The 24,576-nt window shown below is 44.4% G+C and overlaps 1 protein-coding gene across 2 annotated transcripts in view; it reads right to left on the bottom strand.

Annotated features, from left to right (window-relative positions):
* The window catches only part of KCNT2 (potassium sodium-activated channel subfamily T member 2), a 2,196,588-nt gene that overhangs the window by 184,985 nt on the left and 1,987,027 nt on the right, over positions 1-24,576 (bottom strand). Inside the window, exons 19-21 of one of the 2 annotated variants that reach the window (XM_069233350.1) lie at positions 15,008-15,113; positions 12,523-12,695; positions 3,855-3,926 (exon numbers count right to left, since the gene is read on the bottom strand). In XM_069233350.1, the coding sequence (XP_069089451.1) occupies positions 3,855-3,926; positions 12,523-12,695; positions 15,008-15,113 (351 nt within the window). The remainder of the gene's footprint in view (positions 1-3,854; positions 3,927-12,522; positions 12,696-15,007; positions 15,114-24,576) is intronic. The other variant, XM_069233351.1, reaches the window with a different exon arrangement.

Genomic DNA, 24,576 nt, shown 5'->3' with positions numbered 1-24,576 from the left:
CGCAGACACCGTCAGAAGCCACGGAATGAACATCGTGTCATACACCGATGACACACAATTCATCATTTCCCTCACCGAAAACCTGGACCAGGACAAAAGGAATTTCTGCGGGAGAATGGAAACTGTCATCACCTGGCTGAGAGAAAGTTGCCTCAAGCTCAACTCTGACAAGACAGAGCTCATCATCTTCGGAAACGCCACCTTTGCATGGGACAACTCCCTGGTGGCCCGCATCTCTCAGCATCCCGCCCTTACCGAATGAGCATGCCCGCAACCTAGGCATCATCCCTGACTCCTCCCTATCTATGACCTGCCAGGTAAACTCAGTCACGTCCTCCTGCTGACACACCCTCGGCAATCTCTGCAAAATTTTCAAATGGATCCCAGCAGACCCACGCCTTAGTCAAAAGCAAGCTTGACTATATGCTCTCTACGCCGGCACAACAATGAGAAACATCAAAAATCTGCAACTCATCCAGACTTGTCCTCAACCTCCCACACCAAGAATATATCTCCTAGCACCTGAGGGCCCTTCACTGGCTCCCAATAGAAAAATGAATCACCTTCAAGCTACTCATTCAGACGTACGAAGCCATACACAACGTTGGACCGGCCTACCTGAACCACTGTGTCTCCTTCCACACTCTGCCAGATCCCTCCGCTCTGTCCAGCAAGCACCCGCCACCATGTTACGCACACAGAAAACCACAGCCGGAGGAAGGTCCTTCACCTACCTCGCAGAAAAGAGCTGGAACAACCTACCGCTGCACCTCAGACAAAGCCCATTGCTCTCCATCTTCAGGAAGAACCTCAAGACGAGGCTCTACGAATGAGGCTCTGTATGCCCCCCCTCCAAGCCTTGAGACTCTCACAGGTGAGTAGCTGCGCTATACAAAAACTGATTGATTGACTGAAGTGTACACTACTCATCTAGTGGTGGCCCTCAGACCAAACTGCAAACATCCCTTTGTGTGGTGTTATCCAGAGTGGGGGGGATGTTCCTCTGTCTACTATACCTGCTGCATTTTGTGGAAGTCTCTCCCATTGTAGTGCCCTGAATATTTGTATTTATTACAGCCTTGCTGGAGTGAATTATGGGGAAAAGAAAGGCAGCCACCTCAGACCGAATGTCCACAAAGGAAGCCCCTCGAATTACTACTATTGTGGGTTCTTTCGGGGTTGTATGAAAGGAGACTGAGTTGGCAGAAAGAAGGCTATCCCTAACCAAGGATTGTTCTTTCCTTACCTTGCCTTGTGTCTCTAGTTTCCCCAGTGGTTCCCTTACATCTCCTCACTTTTGTGGCACCTTTGTAATTAGCCACCAGATGGTGACCAGGAGAGTACTTCAGAGATTCCAGCCTCGCTGCTGAGAGAGAGTGCCTCAGTGGGACATACTCAGGGGGGAAAATACAGAAACAAGCCCTATTGTAAGCCCCAGGTGCAAGCGTAGAAGATGTGTGGCTGCCCTCAAAGCAGAAAAGCATTTCAGTTAATGTGGGCATGCAGATAGATGCAATGTCATGCCTTTCCCAGCAAATAGGTCAGCCAGGTTACCTGCCAGATGCTTACTAATGTGAGCTCAAGAGTATATTAAACGCCAAACTTGACACAATCATGTCAAGACTAGCAGTGATTGAATCCCAAGTATCGCAGATCCTGGACCACTTGAAATTCCCTTTAGCCCCACAACTGGCTGAGAGTCCCCTATCTTGTGAGCTGCTAAATAAGACTGGCCCAGCCTTGCCACAGAGATTGTCAGTGTCGTCAATGAACTAGCTCCCTTGTCCCAAGCCCCTCCACCCCTTAGGGTTTTAACTGATGTTTCTTCTGACCCCCAAGGCCCCTTAGCACCAATTGTTGGGACTTGCACCCCCGTAGCAGTTCATTCTCCATCTTCTAAGGCAGGGGTGGTGATCAACCTGACCCCAGAAGTGAGTTCTGTTGTCATAGTTCTAGATAATGTTCCTCTGCAGAATAACTTGACACCTCCTCTGAGTAGCTACAAAATAAAGTGGTACCTTGGTTTAACCTGCATTCAAACTTAGGTATGGATATTTATGACCCAATTAATAAGGCCAGGATATAGGCGTGGGACAGTGGTGTGGTTAATTTCAATAAACCTATCATTGGTGCACGTGTTCTGACTACCCTATGCTCACTCAGATGCTCCAGACCAACAATATTCAGGTGCTCCCACTTTTACAAGCTAGAAATAGCTTGTCACCCTCCGTGGAACCCACTTCGGCAGGGGCCAGTTCCTTGTGGCAGTTTTATATCGGCCCTGTTGGTGTCCCCGACTTTGCACCTACTGTATAGATTTGCTAATTTTGAGTCCTGTGACTAACTTACCCTCCCTGAGCCATCCATCCCTTCCACCTAACTTGTCCACAATGCACCCCATGGATACCCCAACTGGTAATGTGGACGATCTGAGGTTGTTATCCTGGAATATTGGAGGTTTTCCTGCAAGGTTTAATGATAGTAATTGGGTACAATTTGTCAGGACACACCAGGTTATCTGCTTACAAGAAACTTGGCAAGAGAATAATCTCTTTTTCTTAGAAGGATATAAAACCTATTTTATTTCTGCAGTATGTCAGTGACAGGAAAGGCTAAAGGGGAATTGATTATTTTTCTGTCAGTTGAGTTATGTGGACATGTTAAGGATCTCAAGTGGGACTCAAATCTGTTGCAGACATTGAACTTATCTGTTCCTGGTTCTTAGATCTTTACTATGTTGGATTAAGATCTATACAGAGGAGGGACTCCTGCTGAGCAGACAGATCCTCTCTGATTGCTTGTCCCTTGATCATGTGTACCAAATCCCTTGGATTGCCTATGGGAAGGGAGCTATTGCTATCATTGGCAGGAAGAACATAGTTTACAACACGATTCCATGTGTTCCTTGGAGCTTAAAAGAGTGAGGGACTTGTTATTAGAATACAAATCATTGCAACAAGAACCCAAAGAGCTGATTTACCTCATGGTACGTGGGCACATGTTGCTAAAATATGTTCAGGGTATAGGAGCCATGTTATCCCTTGTAACCAATGAGAGAATAGGTTTGTTTTGGCGAAGTTCAAGTTTAACCTGTTGCACCATCTTCTGGCATCCCCCAGTGGAAGGAGCTACCCTGGAACTTTGGGGCCCTGTGGATGCAACAGCCTGTCTCCGCAGGACACCCCACATTTTGTGCTGTTTTGCAAGTATTTTAGCATGCCCAGGAAGTTTGCTTATTCTCCTGAAACCCATGAATTTCACTCAAGCTTGCCCCATGACTATGTTCTTGTAGCTCTTAATGAACAAACATTTTATTTGCTGTTGCACGCTTTCTACGTGCTGCTCCGAGATCAAGGCGCTCCAGACCCGATTAATATTTTTGCTATTAATGGTGAAACTGTGTTTTAATGTTATGTGTTATTTACACTCTTTTTATTACTTTTTATGGCTTTCATAATAGTGTGTGTATATCTTCTCAGTTTCATGAAATGCATGTATTGTGATTACATGATGATGATGATTAATCATTTTATTAATCATTTAAATCATTTCCGTAATAAAATTAAAAAACTCCCAATTGGGAAAAGAAGGCCATAATTTGTCTGATACAAATGTCCTGCATCTTCAAAACCAAAAATGAAAAAACACATCAAACAGATCAACTCAGACAGGGACATTCGAAATAGAACAAAATGGTTATTCGGGTATCCCCAACAACAACATTCCTTTGCATGCGGTGGTATTACCATCAGCATCCTGGCACGAAATGACAACCATGCTTGTTGACAAACCACAACACATTTCAAATTAGAGTACACTACAATATATAGTGGGTGAAAGATGATTTTACCTACTTGTCAATAGATCCCACCATGTAGTACACCATAGGGAACCAACAGATTGCATCCAGAAAATGCATATCTGGCCTAAGCATGTGGGTTACAAAGTATAAGTCAGAATCAATGGATTTGCCCATCCCGCAAAAAAAGTACTTTTAAGTTCAGGTATATGTTTATAAATGTAAGAGCACAGCTTGAAATGAGATCCCATACGTATCTAGCAATAATGGCCCAATTAAAAGATAATTCTGTATGATGTTACCTACGTACCAACACGTCCTCTCCCACAAAACATTTGTTTTTTTCATTGAGCCTTAACTTTTAGATTATGCTGCCCATCAGGAGTAGTGAGAAGCAAAACAGCATAGGGTAACTATGGAGAAGGTGGAGGACGGGGCTGTGTTTTTGGGGCAGATAAGGAAAGATTAGCAGAGCAGAAGAGTTAATCATAATTCCTCTCTCATGCCACTTGTTGAGGCAGGTGCTTTCAGCTGACTTGAAGCAGGGCAGAAGCTACTTGGTGCCTTGCAACGTGCTTTGTTATCAGTATCCCTTCCACTCAGATTGTTCACCATTAGTGTTTCTACCCCTTTCTTTTGTTCGCCCTCCCCTTCTTGGTTCATCCATCTGTCTGCCCTGTTCCATTTGCTATTGAACAGCATACAATACCCTGCTTCTTCCTGCGCTCCAGACTCAGACTATTTCTTGGTACTTTCTCGGCTAGTTACAGCCTGTAAGCAGCATAGGGTAAGTTAAGTTTGTGGTGTGTTTACAGATGACAGACACCATACATTGAATACAAAAACCTTGGGGGCTTATTTACAAGCCCCTTACACTGCTAGTGCGTCACTGTTTATATGTGAAAAGGTGATGCATCAGTGGTGCAAAAGGCTTGAGTAAATAAGCACTTTGCAGCTCTTTACATTACGTAATTTATAGAACGTGAGCACAATGGGTTAAATTTAGAAGTGTGAAAAAATGTAATGAATCAAATGTGCTCGCAGGTATGTTAAATTAGCCCCAAATCCAGCTCCAGAATCGACAATACTATTGGACATGGCATTATGTTTTGACCTGTCACGGTCTGTTGAGCCCCAGTCCCAAACTGAGCGCTGTCCTAGGTAGAAATGCACCTGGTAAACATCTGCAATGTTTCGGAGTTATGGACTCGAATGATTGCCAATGCACAAATTGCACGTTTTTGCCTGTTCCAAGGTGCACAAACATGTTTCTTTTGTGTTTTTTTGCATCCACAATTTTTTCCATTTTTACCTGCCTAAAACAGTTTTTGCAAACCCCTCCACGAGGGTACCCAGTTTATCTTCAGGTTAAAATCCTGTTATAGCCACAAATTTCTGTTTGCTCAAGAAGTGGGATTTGCTCCAGGAATGTGATTAGGCTCTTGGGGGCATATTCACATTGAACTGGTGCAGCACGGCACTGCACCAAAATTGGCAGCTCCGCACCAGTTCTGAAACACAGGGATGCACCATATTTACAAAAATATGGTGCACCCTTGTATTTCCTCTAGCGATGGTGCTAAATTTAGCTGCTAGTGTAACACAAGCATCCTTGTACCATAGTGCAAGAGTGTCTGCGTTGAACTGAATGATTGTTTTTTGTGTACTGGTTGTGACATCTTGGCACACTGTACATTTCTTCCCCATCTTTATACTAAAGTTGCAGATATCATTTGTATCTTCAAACAGTCAGATGTAAGACAACTTCTGGGCAGTGTTGTCCCTTTTGCTTATTCCACTCACATTGGTCCAGCCAATGTCTTTGTCACAAGGTGACAGGAAGGTCAAGTGCACCTGAAAGTCTACAAAATGGGCCTATTAACATGTGTGGGTAGCTATTCCAGTGCACAATGGGCCAGGAAAAGGTAGAGGGGACTACCTGGCTTCAGAGGGGCTCTCTGTTGCTCTCAAGCAAAGGTCTAACCACTACAAATGATCGTTCGAATAGCCTGGAAGAGCCCTGCAGTTCACAGTTCCTTTCTTGTCTCTCTCCAAAGCTCCATCACTTGGATGGAGCAAATACAAATTAGATTTCTGTGTGGTTATGGTCATATGTACCGATTACAGTCCATGCATGCATCCTTTGTACATACAGAAAGGTGCACACATACATCCATGTCCCACTTGACATGGGCAAATGATCAAGTTGCAGGGCATTGGCAGACTAATTTACAAAAAGGCGGGAATTGCAAGAAGATCACTCTTCTTTTTGGCCTTTTTGCTCCCAAAAACAATATTGCTGCCACCACTGTTAGTCCTGGACAGTTTCCGGATATTGCCATGTGTGCAATATTGTGTCACAAGTGCCCAAACCTTTAATTTCCATTAATTTTTTCATAGGGATTTTGAACAGCGATAGCGCCCGAACCAATGGAAGTAACTACACCAAATGTGAAAGAAAGGTAGCTCATGGTCCAGAAAGAGGCCTTTTTGTTATCTGGGATAAATCCATTCAGTAGTGTTAGAGAAATTAAAGAAATCCAAATGTATGTATATAGGGACACGAAGGCTCCATGAACACTCCTGATCTCGCGCTGAGGTCTGATTGGCTGCCAACACTTCAACAAGGAAGTGATGGCAGCCATATTGGAATTCCACTTCAGCCGAGTCCCAGAAAAAAATGTAAAAAATCCCAAAAGGGGCCAGGGTAGGGATACCCTAAGCCCTTAGCTCTGGTACAAGAGTGCCAAAGGGACTCACCCAGAGCTAAAAGAAAATGTGAACTTTTTTTTACGGTGATTCATGAAGGATCCATGGATCCAGTGCAAATGCAAAAAAAAAAAAAGTGCAGGGTTTCGTGTTTGTTTAACTACAGCCCCCAGGTGGGCCCAGTCCTGGGGGCATTCATATTTTAATGAGGGGGGGCAACCCACACCCCCTTCACTGCCCCGGGGACCACCACCTCCCCAGGGCAAAAAGAAATATGTCTGTGAGAGGACACTCAGCCCCCGCAGCCCCAGGGACTGCCATCTCCCTGGGGCATTAAAGAATTGTAACACGGGTGCCCAACCCCGCAGCCCCAGGGACCGCCACCTCCCTGGGGTTTAAATCAAATTTAATGTAGGGGGTCCACACTATACCCCTGCTGCCCCGCGGACAGCCAACTCCCAAGGGCTTATATTGAATAATATGCGCCCACGGGGATCACCACCTCCCTGGGGCTATTATCCAATTCAAAGCGGGGGACCGGGGCTTGTATCAAATTTAACATGGGGGAACTGCGGCCCCGCAGCCCGGGTGACCACCATCTCTCCGGGGCTTTCAATGTATACAGTGTGAGGGGGTGTGGCCTCATCGCAGCCCCAGGGACAGCCACGTCCCTGGGGCTACAATAAAAAAGTGAATGGGGTCTGTTTTGGACCTCTGAGCCCCAGGGACCACCACCTCTCCTGGGCAATGGTCATTGGAGGGGTGTCTCACGGTCCCACTCATAGAGCTACTGATGGCCATGTGGACCGCCTCCCCACAGGGCCAGCTCCTGCTTTGTCCCTGGGTGCCCATCCTCAGGACACAGTAGTTTGCTTTTGCTTGGTGGGAGCTAACAGCTCCCACTGAGCAAAAGCAAACAAAGTCTGCATTCTGCAAGTGAGAGCTGTCATGCAGCTCTCACTTGCAGAAAGCGGAGTTTTCATCTGTCTTTCAGAAAGTGGAGTTTTCATCTGTCTTCCCTGCAGTCAAATATGCGTGTAGGGGAGACAGATGAAAACATTGCTACCCTCAAGCAGGGAGCTGCTATTAAAAGCTGCTCCCTCCTTAGGGGAGCAATGCCGGCTCCTGCAGCATGTGTGATGTTGGGTAGGACCACGGGGCCCTTGAGGATTCATCATGGTGCTCTCACTCTCTCTCTCTTCCATCCCATAATGGGATGGGAGAGTGAGAGAGAGAGAGAGAGAGAGAGAGAGAGAGAGAGAGAGAGAGAGAGAGATTGTCACTGCAACGGTCTCTCCATTCAATGACTTCAAAGAAATTTGGGAAGAATGTTATAGTTATGTCTTGAAGCAGAGCAGACCAGACAAGAGTCACTTCTGGCCTATTAGTAAATCTTCTGGGCTGTCAATCATTAGGTTAAAGGCTTAGCTCCTAGAATCTCATGGCAGTGTATTTGTTTATTTATTAGTGCTATGACTGCTAAACCTTCCGAATGATGCAATATTGAAGTCTCTTTTACGATCGTAATGTATTGGTTGATTGTCATAGGTATGTTTAGACATTCAAAAGAAACAAGTCACTTGTGGCCTTATGGTTGGAGTCTCAGGTACTCAAATTGAAGGATAAGGATTCTAGTCTGTGGTCATTACCTACTTTAATTTGTTTTCAACTTCAAAAGTTTAAGGTTCATACTGAAAGGTGATCTCACTCTTTTTATTTAACAAATACATTTTTCTTTTCAATTTGTCCAGAGATATCTCATTTTAAGTATATCATTCACCAAAGCTTAAAGAACTCTCTATCTCTCACTCTCTTTTTCTCTTTTTCTCTCTCAATTTCTCTTTTTCAATCTCTTTTACTCACTCGCACAATGTCTCACACCCTTAAGTATCCAATCGCAGACCCACTCAGACACTCAGGCACCCCCCTCACAGACCCATACAGAAACTGATGTACCCACTAAGACAATGAAGACACTGATGCACTCTCACATCCAGACAGAGACTCTCACAGCCACTCTCACCCCAGATACATCCTCTCACACCTATTCTCACACCCAGAGAGAGAGGTGGTGGCCAACTCCTGCGGTACACAGCCAAAGGGATGTGCGCAGAATGGGGTTGGATGGTTAGGGGTTTTGGCCACAGGGTCCGGCCTAAGGACGTGCATGGTGGTGGTTAGATTAATGTATAGTAATGAAAATTACTTTATGTTAAAAAAACATAGATATTCACTGTAAAATCTAAAGGTTACAGGGATGTTATAGTTAGGAAATAGAATAAAAAGAATCATAGAAATTCACTTAAAAAAACCAAAGGGACATTATAGTTTGACTCACAGTTTAAATGTACCAAACCATAGAAATTCACCTGTTATAGTTTAGTTATCTAAAGTAAATATAACTCGTGCCCTAAGGTAACAATAATTCACGCCCTCGCCATGCACTGCTAATCACCCCACAAATTACAGCACTCATGGCATTTATAATAACATCATTGATAATGTCACTGTAACATGTGTAGTAAAATTATTGATCAAATAACTGTGCATAGTGAGGGTGCTAGTTATACTGTAGTTACCTTAGGGCATGAGTTATAATTACTTTAGATAACTCTGACAGGTGAATTTCTATGGTTCTGGTATGTTTAAAATGTGAGCTTAACTATAACGTCCCTGTAACCTTTGTTTTTTTTAAATCTAAAATCCATGACATTCCTTGGCAAGCGAACTATATATTGGCAGCAACTGATGGAACACCATTTTACATCTCCATTTGACATGAAGATGGCATAATGGCTGTTAAATACTTTTTAAGAGCAAGATCTACTAGCTATTTGGAACATTCAAACATGATTTTAGAGATGCTATCTTTCTGCCTTACACACAATGTATTTATGTTTAATGGAGAGTACTATTTACAAAGACAATGCACAGCCATGGGGACCTCATTTGCTCCAACGTATGCAAACCTCTTGATAGGGTTTTGGGAGGGTGAAACAATTTGGAGAGACGAGAACCAGGATATTTTTCAGCAAATCATTCTATGGATGTGGTTTATTGGTTACCTCTTCTTGACATGGGAGAGAGATATGAGAGATCTGGAAGAATTTGTTTTATCCCTCAATTGCAATAATCTTAATTTGAATTTCACCTCCTATATCAGTTCAGAGCATGTAACATTTTTGTACATGAGGCATTTGTGAAAGACATGAGGCTCTGCACGCAATTTCATAGAAAAGTGACTTCATGAAACAGTATGCTCGACACTAACAGTGGCCATCCCAAAAAATCTCAAGTGGAGCATCCCATATGGGTATATGTTGAGAGCCAAGTGAAACTGTTCTGAACTTGAGGATATAGAAGAGCAATTACAGGAAATTAAAAAACTATTTCTATCAGGAGGTTACCCAATGAAAGTGCCGGATGATGCCATTGCACAGGTAAGAAACCAGCCAAGAGAGGAACTTCTAGTGACCCGTGGAAAAACTATAGTAAAGAAGGATAGCATTCGAATGATCTTGGATTACAATTGTCAACATAAGCCAATCAAAGGGATGCTAGACCGTAATTGGAGAATACTCCAACAAGATGAGACACTAACAGGAATACTTACGGATCGTCCAAGTATAAAGTATAGGAAAATGGCCTCGATAGAGGGTTCTCTCACGCAAAGCCACTTCTCCTTCAGAAAACCGATATCTACAAATTGGTTGCGTACACCAGGCTTCTGGGGTTGTATTAAATACAAAGCATTTGAACATGGGATCAATACTACAACTTATAGACTTCATAATGGAAAAGTGGGGAAAATTTAGGAGCATGACACATGCAAAACTAGATTTGTGGTTTATGTCTTAGAATGCCCTTGCAGGAAGCAATATGTGGGGAGAATGAAAAATAAATGAAAATTGGGAAATCTACAGCATTTACGAGACATAACAAATAGAGATTTCTCCTGCCCGATAGCTAAACACTTTGGGGAAAAGCATAACAGAGATAACAAGGGGCTTAGATTTTTTTAAATCAAACACATTAGAGTAGAGGAACTGGGAGGAGATAAAGTTTTGGCTCTCAGGAGAAAGGAATCCCATTTGACAATATTACTGGGAATGGAGACCCCAAATGGACACAACTTGGATGTGGAGTTACATGTACGTCTGTGAGGTCTCCGAGATGAAATTTCACTGCCTGGTATATCTAAGATTTTGGCTTTGATAGGAAGTACAAACGCACTTTGTGAAAGGGTTAAGGCTGTGCTCCCATCTTAGAGGAATCAATTCATAATCTATAGGGAAGCGTGAAGTGAAATTTATGGTACATTCTTCAGGAAATGAATTAATGTCTATGTTTTTATCAAGGCAATTTCATCAGTGAATGAGTGATTAGCATTTTGTAACCCGTGTATGATACAGATGGCAGGTTTGATGCATACGATTTTTATAGTTGAAGTAGTTTTATACATTGCATTTCTTGCACACTTTTTTTGCAAAACTTACACACACATTTATGCAAAATGTTTGTTTATGCATTTATATATGAATTTTGTTCCATTACAGTTTTCTGCATATAGTTTATTTGGGATTGATGCAATCAATGATTTTTGCATCGTTTAATTTCTTTGCATTTCAAACTGCTGTTCTGCACATATATATTTTTGGGGGAGCTACTGAAGGACATTTGTCAATTATTGCTTGTGGTATTTAGAATGCTTACACATGAGGCAACTCCATTAACAAATGTGTTAGTGTCATTTTGTAACTTTTGTGAGTTGCAATGGCAGGTTTATTATAAGGATATTTGTAGTTAGGAAGGAATTAGTACATGAACTCAGTATCTATTGCAGTTCTTTGCACATAGTATATTAGAGATTGATGCAATCAATGAGCTCTGTGCTTTAAACTTCTGTTTTGCACATAATTGCTCCTTTGGGGAGCTATTGAATGACATGTTTATTAATTTCTGTGGTATCCAGGGTGTTTGCACTTTGGATGTAGATATTGGAATCATTTTAATGTAATTGAATTTATTTCATTGCTTTTGCAATGGACTGTTGCAGAAGGGAACCCTGGTGCTGTAGACGTCAAGCAGCACTTTAAGTTGTATATTGCAGAGTATGCATAGTGATAAATTCCAGTATTTTGTTGCATAATGTCTACAATCTGCCTTTTCAGTTGATGTCTCTTAAGAAATCCTCTGCATAACATCAGCTTTAAGAAAGAATGTATCATGGGGGAATATAATATGAGGCATCTAGTTACAAACTGTAGAATGCACTTTTGGAAAAAAATTCATGTTTTGTATATCTCTTCTTGTTCTCTTCATTGTGTATGCATTGAATACTTTACATAGATGATAGAAAATCAATGAATTATAAATTGAATTTGCAATTTATTTATTTTTATTAGTTTTAGCTCTTTTAGATGTATGGGAATATAAACATCTTTGTGTGTCTGAACATAATGATTTTTTGAACAATTTGTGATTTATTATCTAGTATGTTTTGGTATCTTTCTTTAGACATTTTTTGTTTTGGATCACATCCTGCTTGAATTTGATCTTGTTGTACTTTACAATGATTGAATATAACTATAACGATGGGGCTGGATATTTGCCATTTAGGAGAGCAGGCATTCAAATTCTAGTTTTTAACTGACAGGGATGAGGGACTGAACTGTGTGGTCACTTTAAATGAGATAGTGGGTAAATTAGAACTCTATGGTCCAATCGAAGGCATAATTCCGAAATGCGTCGATCTTTCTTTTCTGTACTGCACTTTGTTACGAGCATTCAAAACAAGAAAATACATGAAACAAAATCTTTGGAGTCTGCAGTGCGATGTGTCCGGTTTACAGCTTGATGAGTTTTTGAATGAATAATAAACGAGAGAGAGAAAGACAGACAATCTATGTTTGCTAATGTGATTGACACATGCAGTTGACCCATGAAATAGGGGTCATTTTACTTTAAAAACAAATATATCAATTCATCAAATTCATCATTTTCAAAGTACTCACTGGTTGTCCAAGAGCAACACAATTGGGCTAAGCTCCTTTTTTGGTCTGTAGTATGCCCTAAGCGGCACAATAAAATTATACAAGCCATTTCCTGCAGTTTCAGCAGCCACGATGATCAGCTTGTTTTTAAATCCATAGGCTTTGGCATCTTCAAAGTAATTATGCTGGCACCCCTATAAAAAGAGACTGCTAATTAATATTTTAAATTATTTTATTTTAATAATTAGTGATGCTGTTTTCAATAAAATGTGAACTTGTATCCAAACTGAAAACAACACTAACAACACTATCTTTATTTATCTAGTTAAAGAAAAAGCTTGAATGGGTTTTTGTTTCCACATACAAAAAATAGTTCATTTACAACTAAAAGAGAATAATGAAGTAATTCAGAGTAAAGTATAAAAGGACAGAGAGATGCGGGAAATTGAGGGGAATGACTTGAGCAGTTGTTACTGACGTTTAACGGACAACATTGAGCCTCTATAATACTTATCATCTTTAATATTTAGATTACCTCTCATTGTTTCACTCTGTCAAATGTAATTGATTACTTGTCTGCATTGATTTATTACAGTCACACTACACTCATTCTTATATGTACACGTCACCAATTGTGCATATGTTTGTCTCTGTATTCAGTGTAATAGTTTAACTGATAAGCTGCACCAAGAATTGCATCAATCCATTCACACTGATGAAGGTTATTCAGAACTGATATAAATCTGAAACACAGTTTCCATGGCTTTTTCACATTCTGTCAATGCTTGTAAACAACAACATACATTTTTGCTACAGAGGGAATGGAAAAGTTATTCTAATTAGCAATGAACATCTCTACACTGACGATTCATAGAATATCTCCTCATTTCTTTTACAATTCTTTGGGTTGTTGGACTTTTCCACTTAACTAATATTGACACTTTTGTCACTGATTTCTCTCTTTTAAATTATCTTTTGCTTATCTGGAACAGTTTACGTTTCAGTGAAGTGTAACTTTGCTATGTGAGCTGTACATGAAAGAGTATTTGTAAGAGACAATAAACTGAGCAATTCAGCGTTGCTAACTGTTTGATACCATCAACAGACTTCTGTGCAAAAGTAAGTAGCAGTGTAATACTGTCTCCAAAAATATTATCTAGATTAGCGGGAGAAGCCACACACAGTGGTCCTTAAGAAATTTGTCATGACCTCTGGAAAATGTGTTCATCTTGAGCTGGAATTTCATTTTTCAAAACCAAATGTTTCCAAAAAACACATATGCATCTCTGGCTTTCTATTCTGTATATGATTGTATCATTGGCAATCTGCATGGTCTTGATGTTTAACTTTTGATACCCATAATTAAGGAAAGACATATTATTTAAATATTGCTCTGTGGTGTATTTAGTGGATTTTGTGCAGAATAGATTTTGCAAGGGCTAGTTTGCAGCAAAACATTTTGGGGGCACAACTTGTCTCCAAAATATGTTTATAGCAATTTAAGGGTATCTTATTAACTTCAAAGTAGACATATGATTGAGTGTTTCTGTGACATGAAAATAATTACATCTTTGTAAGTAAGGTATTTATATTTTTTCTGTCATTTTTACTAGTAAATTGGAATCCCATTGTTTTCATAATTACAGAAATATACAAACTTTACTTTAAGAATTGTACTCAAAGGTTGGATTAGGTATGGCATGACAAAGTTCTATTTTCTTCTTATACTCTGAACGTTTCACGGTGTGAAATGCAATGAAAGTTATAGCTCACCTTACAAAATGAGTAGTACCCTCCATTAAATCAGTCTCAGATGGACAACTACCTAAGACTGTTTGGAGTGGCAGATCCTGCCGATGTTCCACCTCCAAAATGCATAAACCAGAATTTCTTTGTTAGCCTAAGGTAACCCTAATGTGCAATTCAGAAAACCGTATTGAAATCAGCATCAAACCATCATCTGGCAGAGAACCTCTTCTAACTCAAATGCTGATTTAATGGCTGGTGGAAGCTTGAGTAAGAATGGGTGTAAAAATGTGTAAGCCAAACGAATCGGATTCAATATTCCTGCTGTTAATTCCTTTTGCTTTTTCTGAGGGTAATCTATGGCAGATTGTTGCCTTCCTGTCCATAAGGTGTTGTAATCTTTAGTTTTTACACTGGAAACAAGGGCAAAGAAATAATAGCTGTGATTTCATGCAGACTCAGTCAATACTACTTTAGTGTTAATCTATGTAGGATTCACTTGATTGGTATAATTTTTGGAAATTAAAACAACAGCACAAATTATTATACATAACTTTATCCCCATTTGCCTTAAGTTTTCAAATGTTCAAACAATTCATTTCTATCAAATTTTATAGATCAGCATCTTTGGTTGCCACCAAAATCTTTCATTAGGATCGTATCCCAAGACCTAGCATGGTAAATGCTATACTGGTTTCTGATGACTACCTTCTTCATGCACCTTTCAATTAAGAAACTATATTTTTTAAAGTAGTTTTACCTTGTCAAGCCTCAGGCAACAAAATGGCACTTTTGCTTGAAGCAGATGGCAAAATGTGGGAGAACTTCCAATGTAAGGAGAGTTTGGCGGATAACCTTTGGAATATCTAAAATCAATAATACATCCAGTTAAATTACATGATACATTTTCACTGATTTTGTGCACAGCAATCCAATGCTAGGAGCATTTAGAAAAATAAAACAAACTGCTTATCATGAACATACAGAAAGACAATCTACAATTTAAGACAGGATTGAAGAAACGTCTCTCATGTGAAAGTAAAGTCGAAGCTTGAATAAGCTTGTGCTTTAAATGGTTAATCTCTTGCTTGATACATATATGAGCATGACAAAACTGAATTTGAAATGTACACTTTCTTGTGAACATAGTTCATCGTTACGTTTGAGCCAGAAAAACTTTGATGCAACACAGCAACATGTATTGGCAATCTTGTTAGATTTAACAGGATAGTAGATGGAATACGAATAAATTAGTTCGGCATTGACTTTTCTCAAATACAATACTGGGAGGTGAGGGTCAAAAGAAGCGTTTTTCAAATTGCTTGTATCTTTGTTCTTCTCTGATGCCAGGGATGTGTTCTAATGCATGAAAAGGGGATTTTTTGGTAAATCATCTTGCTTGGCAATATTAACTATGTATTTCAATAGCTAACCTATTACTTAATAAATCTACTTCACAAATGAGCCTCTGTGGCTTTGCATTGCTCCTTCATGAGGATTTGTTAAGGGTATGGATTATGAACATCCATCTCTGTATGGTCCTATTAGCCTATGTTCATGACAGTGCAAATTGCATCTCACACGTTAGCTTGTATTTATGCATCACTGCACACATCATGTTCCTGATGAGCATAGGTGTACTGGAACAATGTGTTTCCTAACTAGGAAATTAACATCAAGAGTGACAGAAGGCGATTGATGAATCACAGCAACTGTGTGAGTGAGTATAACAGGCACCATATTGTGTTTAGCGTGACAATTTTTGTTCTCGGTTTGTAGCACAAGAAAATAGGAATAGAACTGAATATAATTATAAGTACAGAATTTAAATAACTAACAGGCAGTTCAGATGACAATGATAAGGATACACCAAAATTAGTGTTTCTTAAACTTCCTCTCATACAAGAGAATAACACATCTTTTCTGTTCCTATCAGATAAGCACTTTACTGTTCATAACTTCTTAGCAAAGGTGCATTGCGTACCAATCTCACTTGATACAATTTTTTAACTTGACATGCTGTGATAACATTTTGCTTTGCACTGATGGCTTAGTCCTGAAGAAGCCACATAGCAAATTAGCCAAAACAGTGCCAATAATTATCTTTGATGAGTAACTCTGATGTGGATTGAATTTGTGAATAAGAATAATGTTCACATCTTGGTTTGGTTGTTGGTTGTGGCATGAATGGTATACATTTGTTCAAAGGCTGACAACAGTTTCATGCATAAATATTGTAATAAATAAACCTTACTTGATCTTATATAATGTTTCACTTTTCCAGCAAGTTTATCATAAAAATCATATTTTTCATATTTAAAATAAATATGATTTAATCCTTAACTGCTTTTTGGATATACCACGCACAAAAGCATTACATATGCTTGGAAACTCAAGCCACTTTGCTAAATAATCATTTTGTATAGTAGCCTATTATAGGGGTGTTTTTGAATTCTACTTGAGGGACTTCAATGTACATATATATTTAATAGCAAATATATTCTTTAGGTGTAAGTGTTAGAAATCGGGTCTTTGGTTGGCAGTCAGGTTCCCCCTGTCAAAGCAAGGACCCTCACTCTAGTCAGGGTAAAGGACCATCACCCTCAGCTAACCCCTGCTCACCCCCTTGGTAGCGTGGCACGAGCAGGCAGGCTTAACTACAGAGTCTAGGTGTAAAGTATTTGTACCAACACACACAGTAACTTAATGAAAACACCACGAAATGACACAACACAGGTTTAGAAAAATAGGAAATATTTACCTAAACAAAACAAGATCAAAACGACAAAAATCCAACAAACGCTAGCCAAGTTATTAATTTTAAAAGTAAAAGAGTCTTAAATCCTTCCCTAAAAAGTAAAAAACGTGTTAGCATTGAAAAGTACCTGGGTAGTGTCAAAATAACATGCACGGGTGAGTGTGCTTCGAAATAGGTTAGCGATGCGTCAATTTCTCACCAACAAGCGAGTCCATGCGTTGTTTCTCCTTCTCCGGTCAGGTCGGCGTGTGTCCCCACAAGCGAGTCCATGCGTTGTTTCTCCTTCTCCGGTCAGGTGCGTTTGTCGTTTTTCCTCTTCGCAGGAGAGCGTTGTGTCGATCAGGGCAAGGGCTCGACACATCCGCTCTCCTGCTGACGTTGTTTTTCCGCGCCCAGCAAGGTTTGCGTAAAAAATTCTGTCGCGCAGTATCAGCAAACCCGCGCAGTGTGGGTTGCGATGTTACCAGCCTCTATTAGCGGTCCGGTGCGTCATTTCTCCAGCCGCGCGTGTCAATTTTTCAGCCGCACTGCAGGCGGTGTGTTGATTTCAGCCGCAGAGCTGGTGGCGCGTCATCTCTTCAACTGCGCCTTGGAGGTTGCATCAGAAATTTCCCCGCACGGCGGTCGGGTCATGGATTTTCAATCTTGGTCTGCCAGCTTCACCTGTCAGGGCCCCAGGAACTGGATAGGGAACCACTTGACAGGGCAGGAGTCTCAGCAGAGAGACGAGGTGTTGGCAGGGAAAGTCCTTGATGGCCCTCAGACATCAACAACAGGTGGCAAGCTCAGGACAAGTCCTTGGAGATTTCTTCACAAGCAGGAATGCACAACAAAGTCCAGTCTTTGTCCCCTTTCACCAGACAGAAGCAGCAACTGCAGGGTAGCTACACCAAGCACTGTCACAGGCAGGGCAGCACTTCTCCGCAGCTCTTCAGCTCTTCTCTAGGCCGAGGTTCCTTTTGTTTTCCAGAAGTGATCTAAAGTCTGTGGTTTTGGGTGCCCTTCGTATACCCATTTTGGCCTTTGAAGTAGGCTTACTTCAAAGGAAAGTCTCTTTTGTTTGTGAAATTCTGCCTTGCCCAGGCCAGGCCCCAGACACACACCAGGGGGTTGGAGACTGCATTGTGTGAGGGCAGGCACAGCCCTTTCAGGTGTGAGTGACCACTCCTTCCCTCCCTCCTAGCAGAGATGGCTCATCATGATATTCAGGCTACACCACAGCTCCCTTTGTGTCACTGTCTAACTGACCCAGACAGGGAATCCACAAACAGGCAGAGGCCCTCATTACAACCCTGGCGGTCGGTGTTAAAGTGGCAGTAATACCGCCAACAGGCCGTCAGGAAAAAAAATGGGATTACGACCGTGGCGGAAACCGCCAACATAGACAGCCACTTTAACACTCCGACCGTCATGGCGGTACAAACAAACAGCGCAGCGGACACCGCCAACAGACAGGCGGGACACAATATACCACCCACCCTATCACAACATGCCTATTCGCCACCTTTTCCGGGGAAATACCAACGCAAATAAAAACACGGCGGAAACAGTACATAGAAGGGAAAACACTCACCTCTCCACACCACACGAGGAACCAGGACGCCATGGAGCCCGAATTGCAGATACTGCTGTCAATGGTCTTCCTGCTCCTCTATCAGGAGCTCCAACGACGGCGGCGATGACCACGGTGAGTACTGCACCTACAACACAAGGGAGGGGGGAGGGAAAAGAGAGTGACACACAAACGCAACACCCCCACCCCCAGTCTCACCCACAACACCATACACACAAACACATGCTGCAACATTACATATACACCCCCCAACCTCCTGGAAGAACGCAAGGACAAAAGGAAATGATTTGAACAAATGTAATCATGTGAAATATCATTATCAAAATGCAAAATCCAGGATATACAATTATGTACACCAAATACACAAGTCCGGATAGTGCACCAATCATTGTCCGTGGACCACTGTGCCCAAAATGCATGGGCGAGGCCCACACTAGATACCTGACTCCAAACGGAGAGAACACTGGAGGGGTATCACATAGAAAATATACAGGCACCTCATGGGGAAGGTGAGGGGGGCACCTCAGCCTGATGAACGCACAACGCCATTGCTCCACGAGGGGGCTCCATGCCCACAGTTTGGTCCTGGAGAGGGCAAAGCCACAGTCTCTCAAGTCTTTCCAGTGGGTGGTTTGCCCACTGTTTTATCCTGGGGAGTGCAATGCCATAGTCTCTCAAGTCTTTCCATTGGGTGGGTTGCCCACTGCTTTATCCTGGGGAGTGAAAAGCCATAGTCTGTCAAGTCTTTCCATTGGGTGGGTTGCCCACTGCTTTATCCTGGGGAGTGAAAAGCCATAGTCTGTCAAGTCTTTCCAGTGGGTCGGTTGCCCACTGCTTTATCCTGGGGAGTGCAAAGCCACAGTCTCTCAAGTCTTTCCAGTGGGTCGGTTGCCCACTGCTTTATCCTGGGGAGTGCAAAGCCACAATCTCCCTAGAGGATAACAGTCTCCACTGGTTCTGGAGGGGGCATGGTGTCCAGAGTGCTTTATCCTGCCAAGGACTGAGGCAGTGGATGTGATACTCCACTGGTTCTGGAGGGGGCATGGTGCCCAGAATGCTTCATACTGCCAAGGACTGAGGTAGTGGATGTGATACTCCACTGGTTCTGGAGCGGACATGGTGCCCAGAGTGCTTCATCTTGCCAAGGACTGAGGTAGTGGATGTGATACTCCACTGGTTCTGAAGGGGGCATGGTGCACAGAGTGCTTCATCCTGCCAAAGACTGAGATAGTGGATGTATCTCTCCCCTGGTTCTGGAGGGGGAATGGTGCCCGGAGTGCTCCACGTGCAGTGTGGCCAGAACAATACACTCGCCTGGGTGTGTGCCACGAGATTGCCGAGGTACAGGTAGCATGATACGCTATGGAGGCAGAGACATACCCCACACTGCTGCGGCTTCGCATTCCATATGCAGGTGACAACTGTGATGACAGTGATGCTTCATGGAAGCTGCCCAGGGTCCAGGAACTCACCACCAGCCTCGGACGACTGACCACTGGGGATGGTAGCTATGTCAGCGGTGGTGCCACTGTCTGAGGATGTCGCAGGGCCGCTGGCAGTGCTTGTGGAGGTGCCAGTCGCGGTGGTGCTTGCGGTGGGGTCTGTAGCGGCGGTGCTGGCAGCGGGGTCTGTGGCAGTGGTGCTGGCTGTGGGGTCTGTGGCGGCAGTGCTGGCTGCGGGGTCTGTGGTGGCGGTACTGGTGGCGGGGTCTGTGGCAGAAGTGCTGGCTGGGAGGTCTGTGGCAGCGGTGCTGGCGGCAGGGTCTGTGGCGGTGCAGGTGGCGGTGTAGGTGGTGGTTTTCTCCACCGTGCAGGTTGGCGTCGACGTGGACAAAAGGTGTGACACTGGTCCCTCAGTCGGTGCCACCATGCCCTCTCCTGACCTGCCCTTCAGTTTTTGGCCCTTCCCCACCTTTGATGGTGGTGCAGCTGTCTTGCCACTATCCCCTTTCATTTTCCCTGACCCCTTGGTGGCAGGTGTTTTCGGCTTCTCCCTCCGGGATGTGGGAACTTTTTTCACCTTGGCAGGTGGCGGAATGTCCTTGCCCTCGCTCCGTGTCACACTGGCAGCCCTGATGGTTGGCGCACTCCATGACCCCACAGTTGCTGGCACCACTGTGCCTGGGGATGTGGTGGCTGAGGTGGTGGGCTGGGACCTGGAAAGCCTGGCCCTAGGGGAAGGATGGGGGGAAGGTGTAGGGAAGAGGTCAATGTTAGCCAGGAAATGTTTTTTAGACCCACTGGGACGGGTAGATGGAGGGGGTTTGGGAGTGGAAGTAGATTTAGTAGTTGTAGGAGGTGTACGTCTGCTGAATTTGGGTGAAGGTGCATGGGCCGGAGGCTGTTGTGAGGTGGATGGCTGTTGGGTGGGTGTGTGCCTGCGTTTGTGTACTTTGGGAGGAGGGCTCACTGACACACTGGGAGAGGGCACTGCGGATGTGTGAATGGTAGTGGGGGTGGTGAGTGCACGTGATCAGTGTGTCGTGATGGGCGTGCTGGTGATGGAAGTAGTGGCTGAGGATGTAGTGCATGCAGGTGTGAGTGGAGACGAGACTGGGAGGGAGGAGGAAGAGGTGGAGGAGGGGGACACAGTGGAGGCAGTGGACTTTGATATGTCTGCATGGGTATGATGCTTGTGTGAGTGCCTGTGAGATGTGTGGTGCTTATGTTTGCTTGAGCCACTGTTGTGTGTTGATGTGTGTGCATGCTGGTCTGCTGGTATGCTTGGGATAGGCTGAGGTACAGGGGATTGGGTCTGGGTGGAGGAAGTTGGAGGAAGGAGGCTGGACACAGGGACAATGGCTGCCATCAGTGCTGAGGCCAGAGCCTGAAATGCTCTCTATTGGGCTGCCTGGCCAGAATGAATGCCCTCCAGGCATGCACTTGTTCGTTGCAAATGCCTCTCAACACCCTGGATAGCATTCAGAATGGTATACTGCCCAACAGTGAGGGATCTCAGGAGGTCAATAGCTTCCTCACTGAGGGCAGCAGAGCTGACTGGGGCAGGGCCTGAGGTGCCTGGGGCGAAGAAGATGCCCACCCTCCTGGGTGAGCGAGCACGGGACACACGGTGAGGGGCTGCTGGGATGGTGGTGCTGGTAGGGGAGGTGGCGGCTATACCTGTTGATGCGGTGGGCAGAGAGGTGCCTGCCACCGCAAGGGAGCTCCCATCAGAGGAGGAGTCGCTGTCGCTGCTCGCTGCTCTCTGCTCCTGTCCCCGCTGTGGAGCTCCCCTCTCTCCCAATAGTGGCTTCAGACTCCGTTATTTTGCTCTCCAGGGCCAAGAGGGATTCAGCTCCCTCCTGCTCCGGTGCCAATGCTCCTCCGCCTGATGATGCTATTGCACACAAGAACAGGGAGACCACAAAAAGGGGAGGGGGAGACAGGAGAAAGATATGTTCAGTGCATGCAACACAACTACCATTTGCGGACACAACAGACACAGCAGCCCTCTGCACTACACCATGCACTTATAGTTCCTAGATTAATCACATGTCCATGGGGTACAAGGCCTAAGCCCGATTGCAGCACACCTGGAAGTCACAGGAGCCTGACTAGGTGTAGATGACACTAAACACTAGTGGGGTTGGGGTGCCACAGAGACTGCCTCACAAGGGACCTTGCCTACCAAGATCGCCCTGGCCTAAGGGAACCCACTGCCCACCTCCCCCACCCAGACACCTCGTAATGCGCGCAGAGTCAGCTGTATGAGAGTGTACTCACCCCCTTGTGGCTGCTGTGATGCCCTCAAGTGCCGATCCAACTCTGGATACGCCACCGCCAGGATCCGGTACATCAGGGGGGTCATGGTGCGACGGGCACCCCTCCGACGTTGGAAGGCCATCCGCAGCTGGGCTTCCGCCGTCTTCTTGCTCCAGCGGCACGGGTTTCTCTTTTACGGCAGTGGGTGCTCCGTCTGTGGTGGACCCCCAGGGTCCGGACATCCTTGCCGATGGCACGCCAACTAGCCTTCTTCTGGTGGGCACTGACCTAGAGGAATAGTACAGGGGGAAAGGAAAATCATTACCCGTCCGGACCGTCATACTCATTGACCCACGTTCCCACCCTTGCCCTGACTCACATGCACTCACCGTCCGCACCTGCAGGCCTCAGCCCTCCCCCATTTATCTGCCATCCACACCACTCCAAACAGGCATTGCCCATGCAGCATGCTCACAGTGTACTCACCTGTTTGTCTGTAGGACCGTACAGTTGTGTGTACTGGGGAAGGACCCCATCCACTAGTTTCTCCAACTCCTCCGAAGTGAAGGCAGGGGCCCTTTCCCCAGACACAGGAGCCATCGTCGCTTCCAGACACAGGTCACAGCAGCACTTGCAGTGTAGGTCCTCTCCTGTTGAAGGGCAGGTATCAAGTGAGTGAACAGACAGAAAATGGCAGTCACGTCCGCGGAGGTGCGTACCGTCACCAGCGGCGTACATCGTTATTGGCTCCTCGGACCCATAGGGTCCCATGTTAACCAATGCTGGGTTGCGCCGCGGTCTTCGACCGCCCACCGTGACGGTGTACAACGCCAGCGCAGTTACCTCATATCCCCTTGTCCCACCTTACAGGTCAGGCAGCCGCCATTTCAGGGGGCCACATGGCATTAATATTAACTGCGTCACACCAATGTAGGTCTTGAATACACACAGTTACAGGCACATTGCGGATTAATAGATGTGTGCAAATGACATTTGTGATAACTCAGTGTGATAACTCAGTGCTCTGCTCGCTGTTCTCCATAGGGCACGTCTGCTGGGGCAGGTGATGAGATGGCGGCATCCTCCGGTGTACAGACCGCTGGTGGACCTGTCGACAATGGAAGAGAGACACATAATAGTCACCTACAGACTTGATTGTGCAACAATCCATGAACTGTGTGCCCAGTTGGAGCCAGACCTGATGTCAGCTATCTGCCATCCCACAGGAATCCCCCCTCTAGTACTCCATTTCCTGGCAAGTGGTTCCTTTCAAACAACAGTAGCCATTGCATCAGGGATGTCCCAGCCAATGTTCTCTAACGTGTTGTCCAGAGTGTTGTCTGCCCTGCTGAAACACATGTGCAGCTACATCATTTTCCCTCAGGTGGAGGATTTGCCCACAGTGAAAGGTGACTTCTATGCCCTGGGACATATCCCCAACATCATTGGTGCCATTGATGGGACACATGTGGCCTTGGTACCCCCCGCAGGAGTGAACAGTTGTACAGAAACCGGAAGAGCTACCATTCTATTAATGTGCAGATGGTGTGTTTGTCAGACCAGTACATCTCCCATGTGAATGCCAAATTTCCTGGCTCAGTGCATGATGCTTACATTTTGAGGAAAAGCAGCATCACTTATGTGATGGGGCAACTTCAGAGGCACTGTGTGTGGCTAATAGGTGAGGACAAGGACCCTATACAGTGTGAATAGGTGTCTGGGTATGGGGTTGTCCCTACAGGTTAGTGTGTTTCTAACAGTTGTCCCTCCATATTTGCAGGTGACTCTGGTTAGCCCAAGCTGTCATGGCTACTGACCCCAGTGAGAAATCCCAGGACAAGGGCAGAGGAACGCTACAATGAGGCACATGGGCGAACTAGGAGGGTGATTGAACGCACCTTCGGCCTCCTGAAGGCCAGATTCTGGTGCCTCCATATGACAGGTGGTTCTCTCTACTACTCACAAAAGAAGGTGTGTCAGATCATCGTGGCCTGCTGTATGCTGCACAACCTGGCTTTGCGACGCCAGGTGCCTTTTCTGCAGGAGGATGGGCCAGCTGGTGGTCTTGTGGCAGCTATGGAGCCTGTGGACAGTGAAGAAGAGGAGGCAGAAGAAGAGGATATCGACAACAGGAACAGCATAATCATGCAATACTTCCAGTGAGACACAGGTAAGATGTAACTGCCTCCCATATCTCATACTATTATTGGAGCTAGCATAAGTCTGTCATTTTCAATCAGTGTATGGACCCTGACTTGTCACTTTTCCTTTCCATTTCACAGATGTGGGTCCCACTT

Source organism: Pleurodeles waltl, chromosome 4_2, assembly GCF_031143425.1.
Source record: "Pleurodeles waltl isolate 20211129_DDA chromosome 4_2, aPleWal1.hap1.20221129, whole genome shotgun sequence".
NCBI classification, from domain to species: Eukaryota; Metazoa; Chordata; class Amphibia; order Caudata; family Salamandridae; genus Pleurodeles; species Pleurodeles waltl.
This window is presented reverse-complemented; position numbering and strand designations above follow the sequence as displayed.